The following is a 19,356-nucleotide window of genomic DNA, read 5'->3' on the forward strand; positions in this document are numbered from 1 at the left end:
AAACAACTTTTCCTTGGCAATAATAAATGAAACTTAGTGTGAGTGTGTGTGTGTGTGTGTGTGTGTGTGTGTGTGTGTGTATATGCAAGTCTTGGCGTATTCGGGTCTTTTCCCGTATAAGATTGAGAGTATCTTGGCGACGTTTTGATGAGGTCCCACCGTCATCTTCAGGCTGGTGTCTTCGGCTTCGTGCTTGTGTGGGCAAAGTGTGATCGGAGATGCCATCTCTCTATAAATACTGGTGGGGAGGTGTGGAGTGCTGGCTTTGTTATTGTAAGTGGGTTGGTTGGCTGTGTTGTTACATCTTGATTAGTTAATGGTGTTGATGTTTGCAGATTAGTCGGCTGTTTCGTAACATCCTGTGTGGCCGAGATCCTAGCTATATCCCCATTAGTCTTTTGTGTTGTAACAACCTGGGTAATGGGTTGTGTGGTGGCATCCTGAGCTCATCTGGCCTTCTAAAGAGCAGTCAGGGTTGATCTCCTTTAGGACTGACTGGTTTGATCGCCTTGCAGTCCAAGGGACTCGCAGGAGTCTTCTCCAGCACCAGAGTTCAAAGGCCTCAATTCTTTGGCGTTCAGCCTTTCTTATGGTCCAACTTTCACAGCCATCCATTGCAAATGGGAACACCATAGCCTTGACTATACACACTTTTGTTGGCAGTCCTCATCAGTAAGAATGCAAAAAAACCAAAAACCCTTATGGAGGAGGGCTAGGAGAAATTAAGACTGTTTTCTGCATAACCATCACTGCTTATTATTCCCTTTCTACCAAGCTTCCTTTGCATAATTTAGAACATCTCTGCCTTTTTATGAAGTTTATTCTAAGGATGGTTCATCCTCACCCGTGAATAGTTGATAGGCGGTTCATGCCAAGCATTCCTCCTCATTTGTTTTTTGATGTAAGCTTGGCATCAAAGAAACACAGTGGCTTTGCATCTCATTCCTTGATGGCCATGCAAGGATTATTTCTTCAAATGGGTTTTCCTTAACGTCATTCAGGCCCCAATAATTGTGGCAATCTAGCAAGGAGAAAATACAGAGACCTTCTGCTTTTCAATTTGAGATAAAATAGGAGGAAGCTACAGTTAAGAAAGGAAATCATTAGACAAATCACATCAACATCTGGAGGACAAAGACTGAGAAAAGTTGGACCTTGGTTTGATTCGTGCATTTGCCAATTTAACTCCAGTCCATGTTTACAATTGTTGGAAGAATTGTCCATCTGGGTTCAGTTCCAGGTGGGAAGAAAGACACTGGAAACATGGAGACTGCTTGACAAGATGGTTTAATGGTGGACAGGACCACGTGGTTTTGAAGTCCTGGGAAAAAAGGCACATGGGAGAGAGAGAGAGAGAGAGAGGGAGGGAGGGAGGGAGGGAGAGAGAGAGAGAGAGAGAGAGTGAGAGAGAGAGAGAGAGAGAGAGAGAGAGAGAGAGAGAGAGAGAGAGAGAGAGAGAGAGAGAGAGATTTATACCCTCTGTTGGGCTTTGAATTTGAGCTTGTATCCTGATTGGTTGTCAGACTTCCATGGGGCCATGCAGGGGTAACTTTGTTGGGTTGTCTTTTGAGTCCCAGGCTTGGTTGAGCCTTGCTGGGTGATGCAATCTCCCCAGGTGCCATGTGGTGAGTTCTTCTGTTGCTAGATGGGTAGAGGGCTAATCCTATCTTTGTTGGATCTTGGGTGAGGGAATTTGCTTATGAATAGACCTAGCTATCTCTTTATCTCTTAAATGCTGACATTTGCCGTGGACTATTGAGAGTGTGGGGGCTATTAAGAGTGAGTCTGCTTCCTGCCTAAAAAACATGTTTCTCCATTTCTCATCCAGGGAGGTATAATATTCTGCCTTTTTAATATTTCCTGAATTTCACCACTGGTTCCAAGTAACAGCCCTAACTAAAGAAAACTCCGAGGCTTGAGTTTCCTCAAAGTTTCCATTTATTAGAGATGTCATATTGGCACATCTGGGAAAACCCGAATCTGAAAGCTTCCAAGTTTTCTCCACCCAAAGGAAAGTCCAAGTTCCTGTCCATCACATGGTCCAATCAAAGCTCCCAACTGGAGATGCCTCCCAGTCACACCCCTCCAGGTGCAGGGCAAGATGTCCTTGACTCTCTGAGAAAGGAATGTTATTATGACTATATATCACCCCTGCTCCCTACAATCCCCCCCCTCCCAGTTTCCCACAGTAGTAAATGTGGCAGGCCTGAAGGCCCAATGCAAAAGATGGCTTCCAGGCCTTACACCTATAGTCAAATCTTTCCAGACTGAGGATTCTACTGTCCGCATTATATATACTTTGGGATCTATTAGGGAAGGACTGTCTTCATCCGCTTTCTCTCACAGCTGATATCTAAACTGAGTTGCCTCTTACTCTTCTGGATTGCCACCCCGTCCCTTCTGGGAATCCATCTCCTCACTGCATTCCATCAGAGCATGTTTAAACAGTTTAGCTTATCTTTGCTGGTTCTTCAGTTAGAAACACGGTTGCCTGATGCACTTCTGAAATTCTTCTTCCCCCAACATTCATTTTGCAGTCTTCTCAGTACCAGACGTAGGCCATTTCATCCGAAAGGCTTTTAACCTTTGATGATTGGAAGTTGCTTTTAATTGCTTGTCTTTAGACAGATGCTTATTGTGGCTGCTTTCTTATTGTCATTGGCTCAGAGCCAGTCATTTTGAAAGCAAATCAAATTAAATGAGAGTAGTAAAAAAAAATGCAGATGATTTTTTTTGCATAAGGGAGGGAGGGAGAGAGGGTGGGAGAGGGAGAGGGGGAGAGAGGGAAAAGGAGATGCATACATATCCATAAATATAAAGGTTTCCCTGTCCAGTCATATTTATTTATTTATTTATTTATTTATTTATTTATTTATTTATTTATTTCTCGAGTACGTATTAGGTAATATATATAAGTATAAGCATGAATTGAATACAAAAAATGAATACAATTAAAGGGAACATTAGGACAGGGATGGTTGGCATGCTGGTGCTCTTATGCACGCCCCTTATAGACCTCTTAGGAATGGGGTAAGGTCAACAGTAGCCAGTCCAACTTTATGTCCAACTTTAGGGGGAGGTGCTCATCTCCGATTCTTACCTGAGGGAGCCACTCAGCTAAGACACTTTCCACGGTCTATGACTATATGCCAAGACATGCAGAGCCCTGTAACCTTCCCACCGAAGTGGTACCTATTTATCTACCTGCATTTGCATGCTTTTGAACTGGTAGGTGGACAGGAGGTGGAGCAAGGAACGGGAGCTCAGCCTGTCACACAGCACTCGGGTTTCGAACCTGGGCTGCAGGCAAGCACAATGCCTTTTAACCCCTGAGCCATCGCACCCCTGTGTATCCATAGATATGCTTAAATAAGCAATGAACAGAAAACCATGCTCAAGTCCATTTATAGAAAAAGTGCTACATTGTACACACATATTATATAAAGGAAAAAAAATGAATTTGTGAGTCACGCTTACTAGAGATGCATAGACAGGCTTCAATGCAGTTCACGTTTGTGATTCAGTTGACAATTCATAAAGATACTGAATTTTTTAACTGAATCAGTTTTAAATTATCAACTGGTTCTGAGAGGCAATTTGATTTGGAGATTGGATAGAACAGCCTCCAAACTGAATTTCCAAACCAAATCTCTCCTCTTGCCCTCATCATGTTCATAATTTAAAACCTTATAAATATTAAGGAACATCTGCATAGGAAATGCCATGTTATTAAAGGGGGGGAAAATCAATTATATATCAAATAGGATTGATATTAAATTATCATCAGTTGAATTTGAGCCTCAAAACCTGGACATGATCATTTGCCCGATACCATCCTATCTCCATATTATTATTATTTTTTATTTAAAGTCATTCTAGAATCCCACTTAATACGAAAGCAAATTCAATAAAATATATCAAAATGATATAATGGTAATAAATAAGCAAATGGAAGCTTTGCACATTATTAAAAATACTGCCATTCCCTCAAATATCTGTGGTATACCATGAAAACTATCTTAATTTAAAAGGATGCCTTTTAAAGTTTTTGAAATAATGATCACAACTAAAATCTTCTATTGCTCTTTTATTCCTGCTGTGGGAGGCCATTCATATTAACCTCTTCACTTATAACCCAGCTCTACATCAAAGGTTCTTCAATTCTGAGCAGTATTCCCCCTTTCCCCATTCCCCACCCCACCCACCAAGAAGAAAAAAAGAGGATGGAAATGTGGGAGATAAGGATAAGATAAGGAGCTTTCATTCCCAGAAACAAGACTTCAATTCTGACCATAACAGGAGTGAAAAGATAAAAGTCAAGCTTCCTTTGAGTTGAGCCAAATGGACTTCATAAATTTGTTACTGCAGTTTCTTCGTTCAGTCTGAAAATAGTTTGCCACTGCTATTTTCTGGTGTGTGGGTTTTTTTTTTTTTTTAAGTTTCCAAATCTAATCTCAGTCATAAATTTTCCCAGTGAAACTCTATGAAAGCAAAAGTTCAACTTTGAAGAAACCAGATAGAAAAAAACGTTGGTGCATTTGACTCCTGAGAATACCATAGATACCCAAGAAATATTTAAAAACTAGCTTTTTTAAAAAAAATTAACCTAGAATTCTAACTTGGAACACAAATGACCAGGATCATAGTATCATAATATGGACAAATTATGTGAAGATATAAGTGTCTGAAAGGGACGTGATGGCTCAATGGCTCAGATGCCGAGCTTGTCAATTGAAAGGTCGGCAGTTCAGCTATTTGAATCCCTAGTACCGCGTAGCCAGGTGAGCTCCCGTTACTTGTCCCAGCTTCTGCCAACCTATCAGTTCGAAAGCACGTAAAAAAGGCAAGTAGAAAAATAGGGACCACCTTTGGTGGGAAGGTAACAGCGTTCCGTGCGCCTTTGGTGTTGAGTCATGCTGGCCACATGATCATGGAGACGTCTTCAGACAGTGCTGTCTCTTCAGCTTTGAAACAGAGATGAGCACCGCCCCCTAGAGTCGGGAACGACTAGCACATATGTGTGAGGGGAATGTTGTGGCCTGCCAGCAGCCTGCAGAGCTGGCAACGGAGTTAGACAGTGAGGACACTGAGGAAGAACATGGGCCAGTCCTGGAGGCTGGGGAAGGCCCGGATGAGGGCTCTGCATCAGAGGCAAAGATGGAGCCAGGACCATCTGGGAGTGATATGCGGACTCCGGAGCCTCCAGAGGCTGACAGCAGAGAGATAGATGAACAGGAGAAGCCTGTTCCTAGTGCACGCATGAGAAGAGCTGTCAGAAGGCAAGAACAGCTAAAGCAAAGAGGACGACTTGGGAGTAAGGCCAAGAGATGATTGGCCCCTCCCATAAGGCTTAAAAGACCAGCAATGGCTCTTGGGCTCTTTGTCGGAAAACAACATTGATAGATTTGTTTCCTTGACTTGCTGCATTTATTTCTTGTCGGCGTCTTCTGCTTCTGAATTTTTGCTAAGAAAAGCTTTTGGCAAATTGCCTAATTAGACCAAGGTTGGTGATAAGGCTGAAGAATTGTGTTATGAAGAATTTGTTTTGAATTAGTTTGGACTACGCTGAGAATGAGTTAATTCTCAGCTGTTCTAATAAAGTCTGTTTGTTTCAAACTGATTGTGTCTGATAAGATCTACTTGGGCCTGGGTCACAACAGGGAACCTTTACTTTTATAAGTGTCTGAACAAATCTATAATGCTGGGAAAGACAGAATGGAAGGGAAGAAGAGGACAAGATGGATGGGATCAATTACAGCAGATGTACCCACTGGAATGTTGAAGGTCTGTCGTGGAGGGGTAAATTGATGTACCATAAACCTTATCTCTATTAAGATCTACTATAGTTTTATCAAGTCCAAAAGACTAAAAGTTGGAAATCTTCCAAGAAAATTTGGTTGTCCTCCCTAGGAGGTGAACTATAATCTTCCTCAAGGATGGAGATTCCAGATTTCATTTGAGAAGATTAGGCGAAGCTTTGTTCTGTTGTCCTTTAAATATCCTGACAAGGATAGATCCCCGACGAGGATAGCCAGAATGTTCAAGAATAAATCAGAGAAATGTTGGAAGTGTCATCAGACTCCAGGATCTTATTACCATATGTGGTGGACATGCGCAGAAGCTAAGAGATATTGGACTATACACATGTGGTTGGAAAAAATGATAAAGAGACATATTGACTTTAAACCAGAGATATTTTTATTAGGGATCCTACCAGAGACATATAATAAAGAACTGCAATACTTAATTGTGAATGTTTTAACAGCGGCTAGAAATGTATTTGCTAAAAATTGGAAAGGAGAAAAGTTACCTGCTGATGAAGAAGTTATTAAGAAAATGATGGACTGTGCTGAAATGAGCAAATTGACATTTGAAATAAGAGAACAGGAAGATAAACAATATTATTTGATATGGGATTTATTTTATCAATGGATAGATAATAAAATATGGAGATAAATATGAAATATGAAGTGGAAGTTGAGATAAAATAAGTGAAATATTTCTTTATGAAAATAAGCTTTGGTCATATATTGATATTTTGAAAATGGGATTGAGCACAAAAGGATGTTAATCGATCGATACACTGTCTGTAGTTGTTTGGAATGATGACGATTTTATGTTTTATTTTTGTTTTAAAATAAAATAAAAATTGCTTTTGCAAATATATATATATATATCCTGACAAGCACCAACATCCTTCACTTGACCGAAGCTCAGAATAAAAAAGTTCTAGGAATTAGTAGATGGGGAACTGCTCCTTAGTAACAATGCCAGTTTGACATCGGAGTATTTCCACAAGATGTTTTCCCTGCAAAGAAAATAAATAAATTAAATGACAAAGAAGTGGATGTCTGTATGAAGACATTGTGAAAATTAGATTGTGTTGGGTTCAGTTGCTTCCTACTTGGATATCTCCATCTTCTGCCTGGGGAATAGATGATTATCATCATTACCCAATTAAAATCTGTTGTGGAGTGACAAGGTTGATGGGGCATGAAGCACACCTGACATAGGAGGATTACTTCAGCACCCTGTTTCCTGCTTTATTCTTCTTTCCTTTTTTTACATCTCATTTAACAATGCAAGCGTTGTTGCATTTCACATTACTGTTCCATTCAGCAAAGAACTGCTGGTTGGCATACTTGGGAACGAGTTTCCACAGATCTTCCTAGGACCGTGATGGCGAACCTATGGCATACGTGCCCAAAGTGGCACATGAAGCCATGTCGCCCAGCACGCGCGGCCTTGTCTGTTTGTCTTCCGGGTTTCTGGTGTGCATGCGCCCGATGATCAACTGTCCTTCGCGCACACAGCAATGCCGAAAACCGGTGTGCGTATGAGCACCGACCAGCTGATTGTTGGGTGTGTATGTGCACCAGAATCCAAACGTTTGGCTTTTCTGGAGCACGATCCCTTTGCGCGCGGAGCAGTGCCAAAAACTGGCCTGCGCATCCGTGCCGGCCAGCTGATAATCAGGTGCACATGTCAGTGGTGGGTTGCCCCCAGTTCGGACCGGTTCTCAAGAACCAGTAGTAAAACTGGTGGGAGGCTCTGCCCACCACCCAGACGTCATCAGGAAGCTTCTGCGCATGCGCAAAAATGAGCGCATGAGCACAAGCGAAGCGAGCACATGGTCCCATTGCGAACTGGTAGTAAAGATAAGTAGAACCCACCCCTGGCGTTTGTGTGCTAGAACCTGGAAGTTCTGCTTTTCCAGAGTGCAGCGTTGATGAGCGCGAGGGCGAGAAGTTTCCGCACGACCTTTTTGGTAGTCGGTGCCGAAAAGGTTTGCCATCACTGTCCTAGGAGATGAAGATTCATCCTGTGTTGCAGATATTTATTTATTTTATTTATTTATTTATTAAATTTATATACCGCCCTATTCCTAAGGGACTCTTTATGAAATATTTCATGAAATGGGGGTTTAAGCAGATGATCTTCAAGATTCTTCCTGGATCTATGATTCAATAAAATTCTTTTAAAGATAATCTCTTCTGCCATTTTCTCTAAGAGACTATATGGGCATTAGAAAGCATTCTGAAACCACATGGGGTTACATTTGGTAACAGGGAGAAATACAGGAGAAATAAAGGCAGGTTTTTGCAAATTCTTGCTTGGTAAAAGGGCATTTGGGGACAGTTGATTCAAATTTCCCGTACAAGTTAAGCCAGATTAACAAGAGTTGGAAGGGACTTTATAGGTCATCTAGTCCAACCTTCTGCCCAAGCAGGAAACCCTACACCATTTCTGACAAATGGCAGTCCAATCTCTTCTTGAAAGCCTCCAGTGATGAAGCCAGGGTTAAATTTTTTTTTTAATTTATAAACTTTATTAAAACACATATAAAACATCTATAAAAAACATTTACATAACAAACAACATGTAAATAAATTAATCTTTTGAAGCATTGTTTCGTGTTGGTCTTTCAGTTAATACAATTATACTCATTCCCCTTAATCTTAACCTAATACTTTCTTTTTTCTATTTCCCCCTCTCCTCTCTAGTAATTTCCTAAGAATTCCCCCCTTTGTAGTAAAAATAAGTTTATACCTCTATTTTTAGGTTTCCCACTACCGATTTATCTGCCTATAGGAGATTATTTATATACATGTTTACATTTCTATCCTTCTTCTATTTGTATTTCTTCAATGGTAGTGTTATACTATTGGTACCACTTATCCCATACTTTGTAGTACTCTGTCTCTTCTTTTTCCTTTAACTCTTTTGTTAGCCTATCCATTTCGGCGCATTGAGTGATTTTGTCTATTATTTCTTCTTTCGTTGGGATTCTCTCCTGCTTCCAATTTTTAGCGTATATTATCCGCGCTGCCGTTAGAATATGTATCAACAAATATTTTATTTCTTTAGGATATGTTTTTGCAAAAATTCCTAGCAGAAAGGTTTCTGATTTTTTCTCTATTTGCAGCTTTGTAATTTGTTCCAGCCATTTTTTGATGTTGGACCAAAATTTCTTCGCCGCCGGGCACATCCACCATAAATAGTAAAAAGTACCCTATGCGTTTTTACACTTCCAATATAGTGAATTGTTTTTCGGATGAATTTTAGCCAGTCTTGTAGGGTTAAGTTTTCTATATATCACTTTACCAAAAAATAATAATAAATGGATTATACATGAAACAGTTTCCACAATGAACAGTGGAAATACAAGAAACTTAGCAATATCAAATTACAGTGACTCAGTCCAAAATTAAAACAAGGCGATGGATCCATGGCCAACATACCTAACAACAATGTTTGCCAAAAGTATTAATATTACAACTGCAGGCTGAGAAGTGGGATAATGTGGTTTGTTTAATTTGAGGCTCAGTTTAATGTTGGATCAAACCATTGCATTGCACTTTGTAAATTACAAGTGTGATCTGATATTGTTCCATATTTGAAGGTTTGTTTGCTTTTAACAAGGATTTTAGGAGTTCTCCTGAATTAGTTTTCATTCTCTCAGTCTTACTGTTAATTGTTCATTGTTAGCCAACAGTGGAATGTTTACGTGCTGAAGCTAATTCAGATTAGAATCTTAATCAGCTTCAACACGTAAACATTCCACTGTTATATTATAATCTTAATTGGTCTGATAATTTCCCTGCTTTGTGAACATCTCTAGATACACTTCTAGGAGGAAATAACAGAGTTCCTACTGAAGCAGCTTTAGATGTGTGTGCAGTTCACTTCCTGAGTCCTTGGAGTGTTACCCTCCGCGAGATCAGATGGCGAATCTCATTTCAAAGACAAGAATTGTGTAGTATCAAATTAACATAGCAAAAAAAGATTACAGACCAAATAACTGCCTCTATCCTCTTCATGGAAGGATCTTTAGTAAAAGGAGAACGTTCTGTACCATCTAAAAAGAAACTAAAATATGAGAGCAGTGTTGACTGCTGTGCTCCAGGGTGGCCTCCCTGTTTAGCATCTGAAGGCAGGAAAAGAAGCCGTGGGTGGAAACTAATCAAGGAGAGAAACAACCTAGAACTAAGGAGAAATTTCCTGAAACCTAGAACAATTAACTTGTGGAATGGCTTGTTGCCAGAAATTGGTGCTCCAACACTGGAGGTTTTTAAGAAGAGATTGGGCAACCGTTTGTCTGAAATAGTATAGGGCAGGGGTCTGCAACCTTAAACACTCAAAGAGCCATTTGAAGCCATTTTCCACAGAAAAGAAAACACCGGGAGCCACAAAACCCTTCTCGTGCCTGACTATTTCTTGAACAGCCATAAAACTAGCTGTCAGGTTTCGATGCTATCTCAAAATAAATGAATTTCCAAACTGCCGATCTTTAAGGAAATTTTCTCTTTATTTGAGCACAGCGATCTGATCCTGGCTCTTTCGCGGTCAGTACTGACCTTTGCCCCCCAATCCCTCCCTTTCCAATCCCCAATTCTCTGCTTCTTATTGGCTATCTTCCAAGTCACTTTCCTGATCTCTTCTTCGTCAGATCACAGGAATGTCTCCCCCCTCTCCCATCTTCCGAGGAGACAGAATCTTCAAAGGGATTTAGTAGGCAAAAGTTCAAGCTTCTCCCCTCTTTATATATGTCAGTGCTGGGACGCTGACACGAGCATATGTAGTCGAATTAAACGTTCTGTTTTCTTCTGAAACTTGGCCCACCGGGGGTTGAAAAGTCAATAAATCGTGTGCCGGCGGGTGTCGCACATTGGCAGTTGTGACGCATATTCTGAGTGACAGGGAGCCACAGCAGAGGGGCGAAAGAGCCACATGCGGCTCCAGAGCCGCAGGTTGCTGACCCCTGGTATAGAGTCTCCGGCTTGAGCTTGTGCAGGGGTTTGGACTAGAAGAACTCCAACTCTCTGTTAATTCTGTTATTTACTTAGAGGACTGAGATGTGATAGAAATGACCAGAACACAGACAAATCAATTGGCTAGTATCAGAGGTATTCAGCTGGTTCGTACCGGTTCGGGCGGAGATTGCCACCCTGGCTCTATGACGTCCTATTTAGGCAATGTTTTTGAGGCTGTGCACATGCTTGGAAGGCGTGCATGCACTCCAAGCAAGCGTGCGCACACGCGGCAAACGGGTGGTAAGAATATTAGAAACCCACCGCTGACTAGTATCAATAAATTAGATACCAGGCAGTTGTAATGAAGCTCTATGATTGGCTACAATAGGAAAACACCAGAGGAATCTTTTAGAGAAACATCTACAATAGATCAGTGAACGGATAGTGGGTGGGTGGGTGGATGGATGGATGACTTTATTATAAGCCAGAGACTCAACAAGACACATCAAAATAAAACACCATAAGATCCAGGGGTGGGTTCTAAAATTTTTTACTACCGGTTCTGTGGGCGTGGCTTATTTTGTGGGTGTGGCTTGATGGTCATGTGACAATTCTTTAGGATTTAGCAGAGGTACTGGTCTACCAGGCTGTTAACTGCTTGCAGAGCAATAATAATAATAATAATAATAATAATAATAATAATAATAATAATAATAATAATAATAATAATAATAATAATAATAATAATTTTATTTCTATACCGCCCTTCTCCCGAAGGACTCAGGGCGGTGTACAGCCTATTTAAAAACACAAACAGAACAATGATATAAAATTTAAAATAATTAAATAAATGGCTGAAATTTAAAACCCCAATAAATTTAAATACCCCAATTTAAAACTATTGTATTGATAGTCCGGCCTGGCGGAACAACAGGGTCTTCAATGCGCAGCGAAACACCCGGAGGTCAGATATCTTACAAATTTCCGGGGGCAGTTCATTCCACAGGGCTGGGGCTCCCACAGAGAAGGCCCTCCCCCTGGGTGTCGCCAGCTGACATAACTTGGCTGATGGCACCCTGAGGAGACCCTCTCTGTGGGAGTGGACTGGTCGGTGGGAGGCTATTGGTGGCAGAAAACGGTCTCGAAGGTACCCGGGTCCTATGCCATGGAGCGCTTTAAAGGTGGTAACCAAACCTTGAATTGCACCCGGAAGACCACTGGGAGCCAGTGCAGCTCACGCAGGAGGGGTGTCACGTGGGCACAACGAGTTGCGCCCATAACCACCCGCACGGCCGCATTCTGGACCAGTTGGAGCCTCCGAGTGCTCTTCAAGGGGAGCCCCATGTAGAGACCATTACAATAGTCCAGCCGGGAGGTGACAAGGGCATGAGTGACCGTGCGCAAGGCGTCCCGGTCCAGAAAGGGCTGCAACTGGCGGATCAGGCGAACCTGATAAAAGGCCCCCCTGGCCACGGCCGTCATATGCTCTTCTAAAGACAGCCGTGCGTCCAGGAGGACACCCAGATTGCGAGCTCTCTCTGTGGGGGGCAAAGATTCACCCCCAATAGTCAGCGATGGCACCTGCTGACTATATCGGGACGCCGGCAGCCACAGCCACTTGGTCTTGGACGGGTTGAGTCTGAGCCTGTTCCTCCCCATCCAGACCCGCACGGCCTCCAGGCAGCGAGACATCACATCAAGGGCATCGTTGGGGTGGTCTGGGGTGGAGATGTACAGCTGAGTATCATCAGCGTACAGATGACACTTCACCCCAAAACCACAGATGATCTCACCCAGCGGCTTCACATAAATGTTGAACAGAAGGGGCGAGAGGACCAACCCTTGTGGCACTCCCCATGCAAGACGCCTCGAGGTCGACCTCTGCCCCCCTGCCAACACGAACTGCGAGCGGTCAGAGAGGAAGGAGGAGAACCACCGCAGAACGGTGCCCCCTATTCCTAACCCTCTCAACCGCCGCAGCATGATACCATGGTCGATGGTAATCAAAAGCCGCTGAGAGATCTAATAGGACTAGGACAGAGGAGCAACCCCTGTCCCGAGCCCTCCAGAGATCATCCACCAACGCGACCAATGCCGTTTCTGTGCTGTGCCCCTGCCTGAAGCCCGACTGGCACGGGTCTAGATAGATAGCTTCATCCAGGTGCCCGGGCAGTTGTCATGCCACCACACTCTCAACAACCTTCGCCACAAAACGAAGGTTGGAGACCGGACGGTAGTTAGCTAATTCAGCCGGGTCCAGGGAAGGCTTCTTGAGGAGGGGCCTCACCACCGCCTCTTTCAAGGCGGCGGGAAAGTCACCCTCACCCAGAGAAGCAGTTATAATCCCCTGGAGCCAGCCTCGTGTAACCTCCCAGGAGGCCAGTACCAACCAGGAGGGACACGGGTCCAATAAACATGTGGCGGCACTAATCCTACCCAGAACCCTGTCCACATCCTTGGGAGCCACAGGATCAAACTCCTCCCAGATAATATTCTCAAGACCTGCCCCTGTCTCCTCCCCTGTACCGGTCTACTCATGTATTTTTGCAGGCACTGGTCTACCCATTTATTTTTGCAGGCACCGTTCTACTCATTTGTTTTTGGAGGTACCGGTCTACCACTAAACTGCCTTTTACCACTGATCAGCCATAGGGTGGCTCTTTGAAGCCCCGCGGCAAGAGTTTAAACAGTTTTTTCCCCTCTAGCCGATCAGCTGGGACTCAGGAGGCAGCAATAGATTGGGGGTGGGGCCAAATAAAAGGTAAACATTATGTGGGGGGGTGGGGGCAGGGAGCAGAACCGGTTTGGCGACGTCATATCGTCACCACTACCAGCTCAGCGGAACCGGGAGGAACCGGGAGGAACTCACCACTGATAAGATGGCTGGCCTTATTTTACAGCAGAACTGCAAATAGTATTGTCGCATTTGTGGGTTTTAAGGTAGCCTTCTGATTCAGCTTGATTCCCACAGCACTGTTGCCTTTTGACACAGTGGCTTTTTAAATTCCCCTCCCTGTTTCTGTTTGCAGTGACACAGAAAGACACTTAACATTTTCCCATGTTTTGTAAAAGGATCTCGCAGTCGCCTCGTGTTTGTCTGAGAAGCGAAGGGGGAAATAAAAACATAGCAACAGATAACAATTTCCCCTACGGTCTCCCGCTTCCTGTCCGATGTGCTACCTTCTCAGCGCGGGAAACAACCAACACCTTTCCCTCTTTGGAGAAAGAGCTCTCGCAACAATATTTTCTATCGCAGCAGACTTAGCAGCAGGAGAAACAGGTGGAAGGCTGGCAGAATGCATCCACGAACAGCAACTACAGTAGTGGCCAGAATTGTGGAAACCTTTTGGGGAAAGTGTATTTTCTAAAACTAGCTAATAACACCACTTTTTTTTTTTTGGAGTAGTACCATAAAATTATATATCAATGGAAAGATAATTTAATCAAGAACGTAATGCAATAACTTTTATGAAGGATTTGCTCCTATAATAGCAGTTACAGTATACAGAAGAAAAGTGAAACATGTAGAAAAAATGAGATATACTGTACAAAAATTATCACCATAGAAAAAATGACATATACAAAAATGATCCTTAGCTAATCCTTAGTTGGGTAACCTTTACCATGAATTACCACCTTACAACATCTTCCCATGGAGTGAACCAAGTCTTTTAGTTCTGCAGCTGTTATAATGTTATAATGTGAAACCATTGTGAGCCATTGAATGATGGCTTCCATTAACTGGGTTTTATTGCTGGGTTGCTTCTGACTAACAAGTTTCTTTAGTCGGCTCCATAGATTTTCAATTGGGTTAAGGTCTGGGCCATTCCCAGGCCATTCCAGCAGTGGAATAGGATTATCTTGAAACTCCAAAAAAAAAAAAGTGATATTATTAGCCATCAAACCTCAAAAATACACTTTTCCCAAAAGGTTTCCACAATTTTGGCCACTACTGTAGCAGCCAGAAGACATGATGGACATTGTTTAATTTCACAAAATGTAGAGAGGCTTAACCCTAGTTTCAATTGGGAAATATGACCATCCTAGACCAAGCCAAGTCCAAAAACACCAGGGAATTTCTGGAAGCCTTTGACAAACTTTGACAAATTAGCCATCAATAAAAGCCAGCATAGACATTAACAACATCTACAGACTATGCAAAAGAGAAAATCAGCAGTCAAAAAGAGAACAAATAAACAAACAAACATACCCCAACCAGCTCTCAACACCCAGATCACCATAGATTAACTCCAAGGTTAACATCAGACCATCAATCAAGTAAACAAGACCCCAATCAAGAAACTGTCAAAGAAGCCAACAGTAAACAACCCAACCAAAGAATTTCTAAGTCTAAGACCTCCCCCACCATTACCGACAAGGCAAGCCACCAGAATATAAATTGACAGCAAACTACACCCATTACTAGCACTGATGGTGATACCTAGTTTGGGTAATGGAACATCTGCAAGAAAACAAGCAAGCTCAGGACCCCACAGTCGTCTTCTTCTTCTTCTTCTTCTTCTTCTTCTTCTTCTTCTTCTTCTTCTTCTTCTTCTTCTTCTTCTTCTTCTTCTTCTTCTTCTTCTTCTTCTTCTTCTTCTTCTTCTTCTCCTCCTCCTCCTCCTCCTCCTCCTCCTCCTCCTCCTCCTCCTCCTTCTTCTTCCCTAGTTAGGTTATGAAACATCTGGAAGAAAACTACCAAACTCAGAGAACACCAAGGACCCCACAGTCCTCCTCCTCCTCCTCTTCCTCCTCCTCTTCCTCCTCTTCTTCCTCTTCCTCTTCCTCTCCTCCTCCTTCTCCTTCTCCTTCTCCTCCTCCTCCTCCATCTCTCCCCTCCCCTCTCCCCCTCCCCCCTCCTCTCTAGCACAGGTGATGTTACTTAGTTTGAGTAATGAAACATCTGCAAGAAAACAAGCAAGCTCAGAGAGCACCAAATGAGCACCCTCATTTCAACTCTGAGCTCCAAACATTCTCCTTTATTGAGACTTAGCATCGCTGATCCTGTCATTTTTCTGTCAAATCCTAGGGAACTGCCCATCCAAACGTACAAACCGTAGCTTATATTTATGGTGAGTCGCAAGCTTTTGAATTATTCTTCCCTAGGTAATACACTCTGTGACATCACCAACAAAAGAAATTGAGGAGGAATTCTCAAACTTCTCTCAAAAGACTAGAAAGAGCACCTATTTTGCAGGCGGCTGAGAAATTGCAAAATAGATATCCATCCAATATTTATTTATTTATTTATTTATTTATTTATTTATTTATTTATTTATTCATTCATTCATTCATTCATTCATTAGTTCGATTTATATATGCTGCCCTTCTCCGGAGACTCAGGGGGGCTTACAATGCATTAAGCAATAGCCTTCATACTTTTGTATATACCTGCTTAGTAGGGCTTTCGGGGCCCCCCAAGCAGTGTTCTTTTTTATACAAAGTCAGCTTATTGCCCCCACAAACCGGGTCCTCATTTTATCCACCTCGGAAGGATGGAAGGCTGAGTCAACCTTGAGCCGGTGATATTTGATCTGCTGATCTGCTGAAATAGCAGTCAGTTGAAGTAGCTGCAGTACAGCACTCTAACCACTGCGTCACCTCGGCTCGGTTTTACTTATCCCTTTTCTTAAGTCAATGACTGGAAACCAACATCAATAAGCCATAAATCACTAGCTGTAGCAACTGTTGTGGCAAATTTAAACAGAACAGTTCATATGCTGGATTAATAAAATGTCATAGCAACCGATTTGCCCGGCCCCGAAAATGTGAGTGCGTGCGATGTCATAAAACACAGCAATTTACTCGCTTGTGTGTGCCATCCACACACACGTGCAATGTGTCAGGGTAATGGTGATTTAAAGCTGACCACCCCTTCAAGACTGAGGATGAGTCAGCAGTCATGCCCTTTAAGAAGTTGTCTATATAAGGGAGGCCATTAGAGGGCATCTCTCTCTCTCTCCTCATGTATCTGCATTGTAGTTCTCCGTGTAGAGTTGAAGAATGATTGCTTGCCTGGTATGTGCCTACCACTTGTATGTCTGTATATAGAATTCTTGTATATAAATCACTGTTTGTAAAACAAACCTCTGTGTCCTGTATTTTGCTCCTGGGTGATTTCAAAATAGTAGTCATTGTTCTGCCCCAGCTACAGACCCCAAAGAACACAGCACACACAAAGTCTATACAAAACTTAAATTTACTAAAATAACTCAGTTGTTTCCAAACAAAGGCGGGAGCCAGATTCATTTAACAGCCACACGATTCATTTAACAACTGTGGCAAAAAAAAAGGTTGTAAAATGGGGCAAAGCTCGTTTAACAACTGCCTGGCCCAGCAACAGAAATGTTGAGTTCGATTGTGGTCATAAGACAAGGAAGACCTACCTATATATTTAAAATGCATTGGGTATTTTTGTGGCTTGAAATTGGTGCAAAATGAAAGCTGGGTCAACTTATCTGAAGTGGGTTTTTTCCTTCCTTCCTTCCTTCCTTCCTTCCTTCCTTCCTTCCCCTTCCTTTTTTCTTTTTCTTTTTCTTTTCCTTTTTCTTATTTAATGTGTCCAATTTTTCTCTTGCTTTTAGAACTATGGCTTGGAGACTGAAAATTTGAGAACGCTTTCCCACAAGCTGAATGCATCTGCCAAAAATCTTCAAAACTTCATCACAGGTAGAAGAAGGAGCGGTCATTATGATGGACGAGCCTCCCGAAGATTGCCAAATGATTTCCTTACCTCCGTCGTTGACTTGATCGGTGCTGCCAAAAATTTGCTTGCCTGGTTAGACAGGTAATTGAGTTTGAATACTGTTTATTTTTTTTATTTTTTTAAGGAACAAATGCTTCTGTCTTCAGCATTCCATTTGCCCTTTGGCAATTTCGTTCACGACTGGTGGATATTTTTTTTTTTTAGTATTTGGATGTTAGAAAGAGCTGCCCTTTTGGAGTTGGGGGGCTAGATTTGAAATCTTGTACTTTTCTTTCATAAATGTTAATTTAAAGTTTGACAAAGAACATAAAGAGAAACACAAAGTGATAAGAGCAAAGGCAGTAAATAAAGGAAGAAGAAAGAAAAAATGGGAAATACAGAAAGAAAAAATAAAAAGACATAGGCAGGAGGAACTTCCAATTTCCTTTGCAGGAGACTGGGAGTTCTAGTCCCACTTTAAGCATGAATGCCAGCTGAGTGACTTTAGGCCAATCTCCCTCTCTCTCTCCCTCCCTCCCTCTCTCTCCCTCCCTCTCTCCCTCCCCCTCTCTCTCTCCCTCCCTCCCTCTCCCTTTCTCTCTCCCTCCCCCTCTCTCTCCCTCCCTCTCTCTCTCCCTCCCCCTCTCTCCCTTTCTATCTCCCTCCCCCTCTCCCTCCCTCCCTCTCCCTCCCTTTTTCCCTCCCCCCTCTCTCTCCCCCTTCCTCTCTCTCCCTCTCCCTTTCTCTCTCCCCAACTCACTAGTTATTTGTGGTAGGTATTATAGGGAAAATAGGAGGAAGGAGTATTAGTGATGTTTGCCATCTTGAGTTACTTCTAAAGTAATAAAATCTAATAAATAAGTATAATTACAAAATTACCTCTTCATCTATGATCTCTTTCTCTCTCTCCCCTCCCTCCCTCTCCCCCTCTACCTCTCCCTCCCTCCTTCTCTCTCTCTCTCCCTCTCTCTCCCTCCCTCTCTCTCCCTCTATCTCTCCCCCTCCCTCCCCCTCCCTTTCTCTCCCCCCCTCTCTCTCCCTCCCTCTCTCTCTCCCTCTCCCTCCATCCCTCTCTCTCCCCAACTCACTAGTTACTTGGGGTAGATATTATAGGGAAAATATGAGGAGGAAGGAATCGAATAAATAAGTATAATTACAAAATTACCTTTTCATCTATGATCTCTTTCTCTCTCCCCCCTCCCTCCCTTCCTCCCTCTCCATCCCTCCCTCCTTCTCTCTCTCCCCAACTCACTAATTATTTGGGGTAGATATTATACGGAAAATAGGAGGAGGAAGGAGTATTAGTGATGTTTGCCATCTTGAGTTACTTCTAAAGTAATAAAGAGGGATAAAATCTAATAAATAAGTATAATTACAACATTATCTCTTAATCTATGATTACAAAAGAATGCCCTCTTTACTATTATCTGGAGTATTTATTTATTTTTTCTAATCATCAAAAGCACAGTTCCTAAATGCATCTGTTTCTAAATGCATCTGTAGATAACTGTTTTTTTCTCCAATCAAAGAAGCTAATTTAGCCATCTCTGCAAATTCCACCATCATCTTCATCAATAATTCCTCCACACATAACAGACTTTGCACACACACACACACACACACACACACACACACTTCATATTGTATAAAAAACAGAAGGATTAGGGGTGACATGATAGCAGGATTCCAATATTTGAGGGGCTGCCACAGAGAAGAGGGGGTCAAGCTACTCTCCAAAGGAAAGACAAGAAACAATGATTAGAAACTAATCAAGGAGAGAAGCAACCTAGAAATAAGGAGAAATTTCCTGACAGAACAATTAATCAGTGGGATGCCTTCAGAAGTTGTGGGTGCTCCATCTCTGGGAGTTTTTAAGAAGATATTGGACAGCTACTTGTCTGAAAAGATATGGGGTCT

General features: G+C 42.4%; 1 protein-coding gene across 1 annotated transcript in view; it reads left to right on the plus strand.

Annotated features, from left to right (window-relative positions):
- Positions 1–19,356, plus strand: part of LOC139322614 (connector enhancer of kinase suppressor of ras 2-like) — a 403,989-nt gene that overhangs the window by 182,875 nt on the left and 201,758 nt on the right. Inside the window, exon 4 of the mRNA XM_070951763.1 lies at positions 17,339–17,541. Within this exon, the coding sequence (XP_070807864.1) occupies positions 17,339–17,541 (203 nt within the window). The remainder of the gene's footprint in view (positions 1–17,338; positions 17,542–19,356) is intronic.

This window comes from Pituophis catenifer, unplaced genomic scaffold, assembly GCF_029215685.1.
Source record: "Pituophis catenifer annectens isolate HBS135680 unplaced genomic scaffold, rPitCat1.0.hap2 SCAF_11, whole genome shotgun sequence".
In the NCBI taxonomy this organism is placed as follows: domain Eukaryota; kingdom Metazoa; phylum Chordata; class Lepidosauria; order Squamata; family Colubridae; genus Pituophis; species Pituophis catenifer.